Source organism: Lotus japonicus, chromosome 1 (genome assembly GCF_012489685.1).
Source record: "Lotus japonicus ecotype B-129 chromosome 1, LjGifu_v1.2".
NCBI lineage: Eukaryota > Viridiplantae > Streptophyta > Magnoliopsida > Fabales > Fabaceae > Lotus > Lotus japonicus.
In genome coordinates, this window is record NC_080041.1 from 84,053,841 (window position 1) to 84,067,688 (window position 13,848).

Consider the following 13,848-nt stretch of genomic DNA (forward strand, 5'->3'; position numbering starts at 1 on the left):
TCGGATTATGGATCTGACAAAAAGGAGGGTCGTGATGACACTAGGATGTGAGCGTGGCGGCAAATATAAACCATCCACATCGGTGTTAAAGCGAAAGCGGACTGGAACTAAGAAGTGTAATTGTCCATTCAGGCTAAGGGCAAGGCGTAGTAATAAAGATAAAATGTGGACGGTGCTTGTGCATAGTGGGATCCATAGTCATGACACTGCTGAGGTTTTGTAGGGTCACTCATATGTTGGCCGTCTAAATCCAGAGGAAAAGGCGATGGTGGGAGAAATGATTGAAGAAAGGGTCAAGGCCAGTGATATTTTGATTGCTATAAGGAAACACAACTCAACCAACTTGACTAGAATTAAACAGATTTACAATGAGAAGCAAGCATACAACAGGTCGAAGAGGGGATCGTTGACCGAGATGCAACACTTGATGAAGTTGTTGGAAGAACACAAATACGTACATTGGTCTAGGGTGCAGGATGGTACTGATGTGGTCAGATCTTTGTTTTGGGCACACCCCGATTCCATTCACTTGTTCAATGAGTTTCCTCATGTTGTGATTATGGATAGTACATACAAGACCAATAGGTACAAGATCCCTTTACTTGAGATGATGGGGGTTACGTCGACAAATTTGACATACTCCATTGCTTTTGCGTACATGGAGAATGAGCAAAAGGATGAGGTTGTTTGGGCTGTGAATAGATTAAAAGACTTGATCATTAATGAGGACCTTGATATACCAAGGAGTGTATTCGCCAGTGGTCTGAAAAGGGAAAGCAGCTTCTTCCGACAGATGGCAAATGTGATCATTCCAGTGCGCAAATCGACGATCACACTCCCGGCACGTAACTGACGATGGTGGGGGGATCTGGCACATACTGGATCCTGCCAAACTGCCTGATGACTCGATCTGGGAGGTATGGGAATATCATCCCGGCATGCCTGATAAATCCCCTATACAAGGCAACCTGAGGGAAGGGCCAGTGAGCATAATGCTCTACATAAGGTCTCCAAATCACAGAACTGGCCGGAAACGTGTCCAGGTTCATCCTCTTCTATGCAACCTCAGTCGTCCCTCGAAGCGCCTCCCAAGTTAGTGCAACAGGTCTGTCTGGCGTGTAGGCAGGGTTGTCCCTGCGCTCAAACAAGGATCCGGGAAAGTGGGCAAACACCCATGACTGCAAAAGAGAAAATGCCAAAGTATGATGCTAATTATTAAAAAACAATGACAACAAACGTTTTAACGATAATTACAAAGAAATAACAATACCTGCAGAAGAGATAAATAACCAGCAACAGACTTAGCACCGTTCCTGCTGGCCTCCCCGAGCTAACCATACAAGTAAGCCAAAGTGGCAGCTCCCCAGTTCCACCTTGATGCATTCTCAACATCTTCAAACAGAGACAAATACACAACACAAATATATGTGTTGCTCTTGTCACAGAAAAGGGTCATGCCAATCAACCGCAACATGTAAGCTCGGCATGCAGGAACTTCATTGTTGGCCGCTACGTGTTTCTCCACAATATCATGGAGAAAGCTAAAGCGAAGAGATGGACCCCTACAAGCATCAAACTCCTCCATCACAAGCTCAATGTCCACATCAAGTAACTGAGCAACCGCAGGAGCCACCTCTTCCCTAGTCGGGTTACCAAACGAGAAGAACTCACCCTCTACAGGCAAGTGGAGTAATGCTGAGACATCTTCAAGTGTGATCGTCATTTCCCCCAGGGTAAGTGGAAATACGACGTCTCAGGATGCCATCGCTCAACAAAAGCAGAAATAATGCTCCAGTCAACACTCGGGCTTGTGCATTTCATCACCCACCGCAAACCTGCATCATGCACCGCACCCCTTATGTACCAAGCATGATGAACTACAGGATGACACATCCTCCCATGATTATAGGTCTTGAGCACGCCTCTAGTCTCATAATTTCGCCGTTTGTATGACCTCCATATGTCACGAGCTATATGTTCGCCATACTTAGTCAACAAGCAAAGGTCAAACGGACCTCCCTGATACCACAACCTGTTCTCATCGTCCTCATCACCAGACTCCTCCTCAAACTCCGCCTCAATGTAAGCACCGATATCCTCCTCAGCCTCCTCTTCACCACTAGTCTCCGCCTCACCACTAGTCTCCTCCTCACCACTAGTCTCCTCCGCCTCAGTGTCATCATCCTGCTGATCAGCCATAATCTCATCATCTTGTTGATCCTGTACAGCAGGCTCTTGTTCAGCATTCCTACCCCTTCCTCTATTAGCCTCTTCTGACCGTTTGCGGTTAGAAGCATGAGTGGAGCTACGATCCCGTGGAGCAGTAGGTTCAGCAGAAGGACCAACAACACGGGCAGTTTTCCTAGGAGGCCTGAAAATTAAAAATACAAAAATTTATACTCATACACAACAATTTATTAACATAAACAACAGTTTATTAACATAAACAACAGTTTGTTAACATAAAAAAGAATTTATAAACATTCAGAGAGAATTAAAAAATTTTGACAGGCTAAACATGCGGTAGTGATAAAAAAAATTGACAGGCTAACCGCTCTTAAACATGCGGTAGTCATAAAAAATTTGACAGGCTAACCGCACTTAAACATGCGGTAGTCATAAAACCTGTCCGCGGTTTAGAGTGCGGGCAAGTCACGAAACATCCTCCCATGGCAGAATCAAATCGAGGGACTGAATTTTGACACAAAATACAACCTAAGCCTCGAAAACTTGTAAGAAATAACTTACATTGTTCTTCTTCTTGTGGGTTATGGGTTGTTGTTGTATTTTGTGGGTTTCTCCTTCTTGACTTGGTCTCCTTCTTCCTCTTCTACTTCAACTTCTTCTTCTTACTGGTTGTCCTCCTTTATCTTCCTCTTCTTGACTTGGTTGTGGGTTAATGTGGGTTTGAGAGACTTGATTTTGTGAGGGTTGAAAATTTTGAAATTGGGTTGGAGAGGAAGAGGGGTTATACGGTTGAAAGAGGGGGGAGGGTTTGTAGAGATAAGGTAGTTTTTTTTTTTAAATTAAAATTACTAAAGGGTATTTTGGTTTTTTTGCAGTTTTGGGGATGACTCACTTAGCAAAATAGGAGGCGCGAATAGTCTCTGCCTAATTATTATCATTATTTGTTTTATTATAATATTTAACAAATTATTATTTAATTTGAACATTTTACATCATTCTAATTAACATTTTAAATTAGATTTAACAATAGAACAGTATAGAGTATAGACACAAGAAGGAAGAGAGGGAAGATAAACAACATAAAAGAAACAGAACCAGAGAAAAAATAGGGGAAGAGAAAAAATAGGAACTGACTCAAGATACAATGAAGAGGAGAAAGGCATCGCAACATAGGATGAGTTTGGTAGAGGGTTGCATCCTTAATGGGCTTCTAAAGATGCATCTCTTATGGGCCTAAAGTAACTAAGCCAATTATAATTAGTTATTACTATTTCTATATTTATTTCTAGTTTGTTATTTAGATTCATGCTCTAGAATATTCTATTACTTAGGATTGTGCCACATGTAAGGTCAACATCAATTCCTTAGAGTAGATAATTAGTATAAGTTGTATTGTCTCCCTTATGAAATGTTAACAAGAAATTTGGCAAAAGCTTTCATTTTATCTTCTTCTCTTAATTTTGTTTTCATTTTCTTTCTTTGATTTTGCTTGGTAGGGTATAGTACTAGCTGAAAATAACATCTCAGCTGATAACAGGAAATCCAGCACTGATATATGTAACCCTCTACCAGAGTTTCCTATCCCTGCACTACCTTGATGCCTCTAAACCAGCAAAAACAGATCCATTCCATCCCCACCAGACCCACCTACAGAATCTCTGTTCTTTCTCTTTACCTCCCCCAGTTTCCCCATAAACGCAATCTTCTTCACCATTATTTTCTCTCCTGTTCACTATTGCTTACAGCGGCCACCACATTCCAGCCACTAGAAATGTCGTTTTGAACTCCAAAAACATCGTTCCAACCACCGGAAATGCTGATCTAACCAACCGATATGCCAGTGCGGTTCTGTTGCGGGGTAAAAGTGGTTTTGTTGCGGGGTAAAACGGTTATGTTGCGGTTGTTGCAAGAGAAATTAAATCTCACCGCAGTTGCAGCTTGATGCGGTTGCGATGCGCTTTGCAACGACAATATTGCGGATTATTATCTTTTATCATCAACTTAAAAAAGCACAAAGCAAACCGAACAGAGACATATATAGCTTCATCCTCATATGGAGGATAATGTGAAATCATGTTACAAGTTGGTTTGTTCATCACAGTTGTTTATTTTCATTGGAAAAGATTATCCATACAAAACCTATGAGTTGCAATAACCCATTTGAAGAAAAATCAGGAAATCAGGCAATTCAACTTGAATTAATTAAGAATAAATGTTTGATTAGGTATCATACTGGCACATGGAAGGAGAGAACCAGTTTTCTAATGAAAATAGTTTAATTGTCATAAAATGACTGCGGATTTGGAATATTGTAGAACTTCATACGAGAAGTGGTATACAGGAAAAATATGAAACTCGCGGGTAGTGAAAATCTAGAAGGTTCAAAAGTCTAACAGCTTGACTTTTCCAAAACTGTTTTGTAAAAGAATTTTTAAAAACTATTTTTGAGAACAATAGGAAAAAAAAACTTGTTTGGTAATTTGATTTTGAAAACTATTTTAGAAATAAAAAAACAAAAAAAAACCTGTTTGATAAATTTATTCCAAAAACATGTTTCAGAAACTAAAAAATATAAAACCTGTTTGAATACATCTTTAGAAGTCAAATTAATTTTCACTCCCCACACCCCCCAAATTACCAAAGACTTTTTCTCATACTTTTATTTATTAATGAAAAATATTCGTGAAAATAATTGTTAACGATGAATGTAAAAAATTAGTTAGAAACCATAAACCTTAAAAATGAGTATAATAAGATATATAAAATATCATCAATGTACAATAACCCTTAATCCTAAAATCAATATAATTATAACTTAATAAATAAAGTAAGAACATAAATTAAATTTGATAAACTAGTCATTTCGATGTGCCCACATCATATTTGCAATCTGATCTCTATATGTTGCCATTTGCATTGCTCCTTCATCGGATAACCTTGATAAGTTGTCATTATTGGAGTTTGTTCCCTCTATGCCAGAACCTTCATTCATGGTGCTAGAACCTTCATTCATTGCATCAATTTCTATACGATCCATCCCTTCCCATATTGTAAATAATTCATCACGCAGATTCCACTTACGTATATAATTATGAATAACACAACATGCTGTCACTATGAGCCGCTGCCTAACAGGTTTATATGAAGTCAACAATTTTAAAATTGGGAATCTATTTTTTAAGACTCCAAAGCAACGCTCAATCGTCATCCTTAGAGATGAGTGCTTGTAGTTAAATAATTCTTCATGACTCCTAGGTTGTCTACCTTGGCCCCTATATTCTTGTGCATGATATCTTTCACCCCTATAAGGGAGGAGGAAACCTCCGGTACATGGGTAGCCAAAATCAACAAGATAAAAAAAACCTGTATCAACGAACTATGTATTAATTTTGATTCTTTATTTTAATTACACAAAAAACTCTCATTATAAATGATAATATTTACCTGTAGGTGGCCAAGGAAATTCTGCATTTGGATTGGTGAGTGCATCCAAAAAAACCTTTGCATCATGTGCACTTCCTTCCCATCCTGAATACACATATGTGAACATTATATTGAAATCGCATGCACACATAACATTTTGTGTGACTGTTGTCTTTCTACCCCTGCATGACACTTGTTTTTCAGCAGGAACCCATGCGCTTACATGTGTACCATCGATTGCACCTACACAATTCTATAACAAAAGCCAAATAAAAGAAATGTAAAGTAGATCAAAGCAATATTGTAAGACATTTATATACATATGACATTTATGATGAAGTGAATTACCTTGAACCAAGTATAATATTTCTTATTCTTAATTCTATCAGGCAATTCTGTGGACTCTAGTTTAATCAACTGTTTTCCCAGCCGACTTACTAACCTTAATACTTCCTTGAAGTAACGAGAAACTGTTTCTGTGGAATGTTGGAAGCGGTTAGCAACAACTCTATGGCGAACGGTGTGACCAATTATGAACAAAAACATGACAACTTTTTCTTCAAGAAGGACATCTCTTGAGTCGCTCAAGTAGTTCTTTGCCCTCATTTCATTGCAAAAATTAATAAAACATGTCTTGTCCATTCGAAATAAGTCAAAGCAAGTTGTTCCAGTTCCATTTAACACCTCAGCAACAAATCCACGACCATTTAGAGCAGAATCTTGCACCCTTGCTTTATTTAAATTTTTTTGGTAATATTGATAAACGTGTCAACTATCATTAATTCATCATCATCACTTGATTCAGAAGAAAAAGAATCATCAGAGCTACAAGCATCACTTGCTGAGGAGTTTATGTTATCATCCATTAAAACTATAACCTGTCACGAAATTCCAAAACAATGCATTAATAAATAGCAATTCAATCAATAAAATCTTATCAAATGAATAATACTAATGGAGGATAATGAACATAATACACCATAATACTGAAAAAGGTCTTTGAAATCAATCATTCCAATCAAGTCTAAGTAATGAAGAAAATACACCATAAGTATATCCAATCATAAATGTAACTTAAAAGAAGCAAACTTTAGCCTTAAAGTCTAACTAGCCACCCCTTTCTCCTATCACTAGGCATGGTAAGAAATGTTTCTCTCCACACAAGTTTCTCAAATTTTTCTATGGCTTTTGCAAAAACATCATCTGAAATATCTTCAATCTCTCCAAGAACAGACATACACTTGGCCATAGAATAATCAGAAGTATTCTCCACACTCTTAGCCATAAGTCTCTCAGCTCTAGCAAAATTAACCACAGCACTCGCCTTAGACGCTTCAGTCCATGCCGCAAGTGCATCTCCCATTTGATTTGATTTAGACTCTTTCTTGGGTTTATGCTCTTTTATAGGCATTTTTCGTTTTCCACTACGTGAGATATGCTCCACTTCATCATCAGTGCTATCCTTATCAACATTTACATGAACCCCAGTGTTAAGGTATTGATCTTCAAGTTCATTTTCTTCATCTGTATTTGGTGGGTCTTGGGTGGAGGAATGATGAAGTACACCAGTTGCAGTACTTCTATTGAATATGATACCCAATAACTTATAATGCTCACATCCTTTCTTCTGAAATTGAGCAGCTTCTTTATGTGCCTAAAATAAAGCAAGTAACTAGTGAGCTATTTGTTGAGAAAATTTGCATATAAATTGAACTATAACCTCACAAATAAATAATATTCCTTGCTAAACTAAATCATACCCAAATGTAAGTTTGCGAGACTTCTTCACTTGCAGTAACAGTGTTGGTTTCCGGATCCCAACCAAATCCAGTGGTTTGCAAGAGTAAAGCAAACTCACGATGCATTGTACGCAATCTATTCATCTTTTGTTTTACTTGTTTAACAGTAAATGAACGATTTGTCATGGAATTCAAAAGCAGTCATTGAATTCCATATTTTAGAGTGAAATACACCATTTGACATATTTCCTTTTGTGACTTCATCAACCATAATGTCTATAAAACATTTGACAATTGAGGCAGACCAAATCTTGGACTCATTTTTTTCAACATTAGAATCCATCTATCATAAATGAACATTGAAGTAAGTAGACTATAAGTAACTCACATGTGCTTAAAAAATCAGTTTATAGATTCTTTTGACAAGCACAAAGCAGTTGATACTTGATAGATACACATCTCTTAAGGGAAAGAATAGATACAACCACGTTCTCATACCAAATTCAGGGTCTAAAGTGGGATGAGTCAATAATATAGTGACCAGAAAAAGAAAATCAGAATAGATACAAACAACCATGTTCAAATAAACAATTCTTGCATCACAACTGATATTGACAAATGAGTAAACTTCACTTTATATGACAATCTATAGAGTTCAAAATAGTCTGGACACAAATCAAAGTTTGAAATATGAGTGTAATTTATATAACCTGCTAAATGAAATTTAATTTTTTTGTAATAAGCAAAACTGCATTCAAGGATATACACTATCAACTGTGATTAAGACCTGCCACTAAACCAGAATTTATATAGATACGTGACAAAGATTTGATAACCAAGGATGATTGGATTACTTTAAACTAGATAAATTCTTAATTTACTTGAACGTGTAATCCCCCAAGGTCATGCTATCATCTCCGTGCCTATAATTGACAAGTGCTAATCATCTTCTAATTGCCACAAGTATGTAAACAAGCATCCCACGTTACTTTGCATATTTCAGAACTCTTGTACCTAATTCTAATTCTAATTTTGAAGGTCACGAACTGCATGTTTGGCACATTAATTATTCTTATAACTGTTAAACAACAATGACAAAGATGAATAATAATTTTAGAAAGCTCATGGCTTTTTTTCTTTCTTTACCATGTTCTTAAAATATTAACCTTTTCAGAAATATGTGAACCTCATAACAGAACCCCCAATACACCCAATAGTAAAGGGTTATCACAAAATTGACTCATTCACTACCATTCTAGGAGTCTACCTCAGTACACCCTACCTTCCAATTGCAATAACATAACCCAAACCTAGCAAATTGAAAATCAGAACCCAAAAGAATGAAGAGTAAAGCCAAAGACGAAAATAAAAAATTGTCACTCAATTCAACAGAAACGAAATCGAATCAGAAAGAAGAGTAAAGCAAAAACCAAACGTGAAAAAAATTTCTCAGTCAATTCAATAATTACATAAACGAAAACGAATTTAGTTCACCATCATGTTAACTTCACCGAATCAATAATAAGAGAGGAAGAGGAGCAGATCATTGGCAAGAGAGGGAAAAGAAGAGGAGGAGCAAATTTACCTTGAGCAAGAGAGAGATTGAGTTCAAGCCGCAACCCACTGAGAAGAAGAAGCGTTCTGAACTTTGGCAGAATGAACGCTTTCTATGTTATGTTGGGTAGAAACTCTATTTTCTAGTTGGTGATAATTACGAAGGTGCCATTAATGAGAGATGCAAAAAACACCTTGTTCTCCGTGTTTTCTATGTTTTCAGAACAATAATCCAAAACTAGAAAACAAAAACAATTTTTTTCTGTTTTAAAAAAAAATAGGAAATAGTTTTTAAATCAATTTTCAGAAAACAACTTTATCAAACAAGTTTTTTTGTTTTTAAATTTTATAAAACAGAAATCAAACGAGCCCTAAAACTTTTTGTTTTATTCATTTGAGTATTTTACGTGATGTCTTTCACTTGCTGTAGGTCCTACTTAATTTGGGTGATGCATAGCCAATTAGCTATGCATGGTGCATGCACCTTGACCTAGTATGATTTATGACCACTTGTGCGTGGCACTTCTATGTATGCTGTATGAATTACAATACTACTGACCTAGTATTTATGTTTCATGAATTGAATGGCTAGCTCATGCAAGTTATCTTCATGGCCCCACTCCTCCAAGTATTGAACCAATGAACCTTAACGTTGATGTACCAATACCACCAAGCCAACAAACTTCTAGCATGATCGATTTCACATTTGATTGTTATAGACGCACTTATGATAAAGTGCTTTCATGAGTTCCGTGTAAACTATGAAACCAAATATGCACTTAAATGTTGAGTTATGATTCTTGTACCACTCAGTTTTGTCACCACCACTCAAGATACACCCAAAGTTTATGTGGATAAAAAGTAAAAAAAAGAATTTAGTTCAAAACAGAAGGGGTGTTGAAGTGTCTCACTGTCTTGTACTGATAGGTGTTTAGGGAGTACAGGTTCACTCATCCTTCTTTCTGCTCATGTAATCTCAGCTGGATTATTGTTTTCAGTGCTAGTTTGGATTAACATTTGTGACAATTAAATTTGCTAAAATTGATTTTAATTATAAGTTTGACTACAACAAAAGTGAGTTGAAAGTAGAATGATTTTTATTTGAATATATGAGAAAGTGAAGTTCATTAGGTAATGTTGTAAAATTCTATTTTAAAATTTTATAATTGATTATATTCAAACTACTCTTTCTAACTTCTACTGAAAGTCCGAAATAGATTTTAGACCTTGGATCAATTCTCTAGAATGGTTCCCAAAATTATTTTCTTCCAGAACTGACTGTACTTAACTTTAATTGATTATGAGGTTTTGTAATTATGGGAAAGTTAACAGTGGTTAAAGGTTTAGACATTTTCCCAATCACAATCAGTCATTATCTAAAATTATCAAAGATAGCAACGTAATCCTTGACTCCAGTTTAAAACCTTGTTAAGACTTGAGATCTGAGTGTGTGTAATAAGCATCATTTCTTTCTTAAGCTAACAAAACACTATATATTTGATTTAAACCCAATTTTTTTTTTACATCTGAAAGATAAAATCGCATCCTCGAGGAATTGAACCCTAAAGCTCCCCACCCAAATCAAAAAATTAATGAGTTTGGCTTTTACTTTCAAATTATTTTAATTTCAAAAAAATAATCTTAAAGTGACCATTGTTTCCTTATATAATTAGACCCAAACTTTTCCTTTACAAAGTAAGCAACAATTTCTAAAGTAATTTACAATTGAATCAATAAAAGTATACCCTTCAACATAATTAAATTAAATTTAACCAATATAGTTAACAGTACAAATAAATTCTCTCTGTGTGTTGAACTCCAACCATTTTCTAAAACTACTTTCTTCCTGTAGATTTTCCTTGAATTATCTTCAAATAAGAACCTCTTCCTTTGAAACATTCACGTATTCCTTGGCTTCTTCGTAACTCCACCCCACAACTAATTCTTTGGATCCATTGTCTTGTCATGATTCGTGACTTCAAAATCCCGGTTCTTTGTATGCTACTGTAACAACCCTTCAGATTCGTGGAGTTGAGGAATGTAGCAAGGTCTAAATGAACAATCAAACTGGTCAAAGTCTATCACATTCATTTAAGGTAATATGAACCACCGCCCTTTTCCCAAAATCTGTAGCATCTACATACTTTAAACACCAAGGAAAATGCAGTAGAAGTCCAGAAAAACAGTTCAAGAGATCAGTTATGTCTAAATGCGATTTAAAACTATCCAACACTGATTACGCACTAACAATAAAAGTAACAAAACACCCATCTTTTTTTTCACTGAGGAACTAAAAGCAAGCTCCAGAAAGTGATTTCTCAATGGAAGAACAACTGATTAACTACATAAGAGATTTAATTCCTTAGTTGTCTGTCATGTGATAGACAATGTTCATTCCACGGTCCCACATAATAAGAACGATTAGCTTGTTTAGTAAAGAAAAAATATTTGTAAATAAATCATAGAAATCAACACAGCCACGGAGCAAAACAAATAAGGAAGACCTTCCAGCCAAATGAGCAAACTTATCACCATTACAAAGTACAAATTGAAGCTTTAAAAGGAGCTAAAAGTAGCAAGGGATAGCTTAAAGAGGCATTGTGGTTTGTTACTCTAGCTGTTAGACTCAATTAGCTTATCAGGTTGTTAACTTATGGCTATTAGAATTAAGGATTTCCATATATTCACAAAGCTTCTAAATAAAGCTCACTTGATGTCAACTAAGTACTGTGAATGTTGATTTCACAGTGAGAAAAAATAACTTCTTTATAGCAAAGAGTCAGTGTTCCCACAAATTTGGGTTGAAGTTGTATGACACTTCAATATGAATATGATGTTATTTACACAGTGCAGAACACAAATAACTTCATTACAAAATTGAAATTAATGGAGTGAAGTAAATACACATTTGGAGTATACATTACATCTACTTATCTTGGGCTATGTCTTCAATTCTATTACCATCTTTGCATTTCACATAGAATGGAAGAGCTTACCCAGAACAAATGGCCAAAGATGACTCAAGCCTAAATTAACTTGTACACTTGATGCTGCTATCAATACGGCCTTGTTTTAATATGTGATGCGTAAGCTAACACATTCACTTACCTTTGACAAATTCTTTCTAGAAAACCCTATTGGATTTGCAAAGCTAACTCTAGGGTGAAGCTATTCATGTGACTTCCATGACCAAAATTTCTCAGGTCAATTAAAGTTGTGCAGTTTTGGGTGCTACTGCACTTTGGACAGAACCAATCCTCCTCAGGAACTTCTGGCAATGGAGGATCGCAGCAATCAATAAGAGTACCATTTCCACAGCCAAGGGAGCAACTTTCATCACCACAAATCAGCATTATACATAAACCAAATGGTGCTTACACCTGAAACTGTTTGGTTCAGAGAATTAGAAAGAAAGGAAGAGAGAATCATGGAAAAACTAACAAAACACAGTGCATTGAGCTCTGTGCAATAAATAAAAAAGAAACAAATGAAGAATTTAAGAATTAAGATCATAACAATATCATAATAAACACCTAAAACTATGAAAGGAACAGAGCTGCCACTCACAATTTTCAAGGAGGTCTTGTGTTCCCAAGCACGGGCAGAGGCTGAACCAACTCCTCCCATGTCAGGGTATTGAACCCCTTCTGCCACAGTGTTCTCAGGATTCTCTATTGGTCTCATTCCTCTTGAACTTGAATCTGGTCCAGATCTTGATGATTGCTTGGAAGAGCCAGAAAACTTCAGCACCATGTCCTTCAATTGCATATGCAGAAAGAAAGAAATAAAAAAAAGAAATTAACACCATTTGCATGTATCTATCTATCAATCCAAATATTCATCGTCAACAACATTTTCACACAAATCTGCAACTGAGGTGCCGACAAATATAATTTGCACAGGAGAAAAAAAAAAATAAAGACAACGATTATAAGAAAAGCTCACTTTACACAGGATCACGTGTGGTGTTACAATGTCTTAAATTTTTTGCCTCTCTATGTGCCGGTGTCAGTGATGGGAGCTCCCTTATATGGTTGTCATGATATAGATCTCAGCCTCATGCAGTGTTGCACACTATCCTAAACATGGCCCATACTAAAAAAATAATCAATCATGTGAATATGATCCAATGGTTCTTCAAGCTCTGAAGAATCAATAGCAAAATGAAATAGAAGAGCATTGTTGAATATTAGAAACATGTCATGTTGTATAATGGTTCAAATATCATGTGTTAGATGGTTCAAATATTATGCATACATGTCTGCTAATTGATACTGACAGATAACATGAGCATGTGAAATAAAATTAAAGATGCAAACCTCAAATTGTTCTAGAGTCTTATACATCCCTTCGTGTAGTTTAGCCCTCATGGTTGCAAAATCCATAGGCTCTTTAATGACTGTATAATAATCCTCAACCTTTAAGCACAAAAATTCATCAAGAAAATGAATTAGAAGGAGAATATGCCAAGTTATATCCGCAAGATGATATGACAAATTATGATCACACACCTCATTTGGATCAATTGGTTCAGTGAATCAATGAACTTGGAGCATAGTAGTTTCAGGAAAGACAAACTAAAGAAATTAAAAATTCTTACTTCTTTTCAATGGCTTGCTTCTCATACCTCTTTTATGTTCAAGCTCTCTCAAGGAATACCATAAACATCCTTCTCCTCCCGTGTTTGTACAGGAACAGAATTGCAAAAGTGTACCCAGGAGGTCCATGCTATGCTGTAAATGAACATCTGCATTCCATTCAAAATTGTTAATTTAGTGCTTTAATAATAAGATGGCCTTTTTATGATTTCACAAAAAGAAAAATGCAAGAAAGGGTGGTGGGGAATCACCTCCGCTACTGAGGAGGTGGCTCTGCTCTGGTTGCTGTTGTTGTCGTTCCATGCAATTACAACTTTTAAACAAATACGAAGATCAAAATTGACTCC

General features: G+C 36.1%; 1 protein-coding gene across 1 annotated transcript; it reads left to right on the top strand.

The window, feature by feature from the left end:
- Nucleotides 1-265: 265 nt before the first annotated feature.
- On the top strand, nt 266-853 carry LOC130749066 (uncharacterized). Its single transcript, XM_057602353.1, has one exon. The coding sequence runs from the start codon at nt 266-268 to the stop codon at nt 851-853; it is 588 nt and encodes a 195-aa protein (XP_057458336.1).
- Nucleotides 854-13,848: the final 12,995 nt, after the last annotated feature.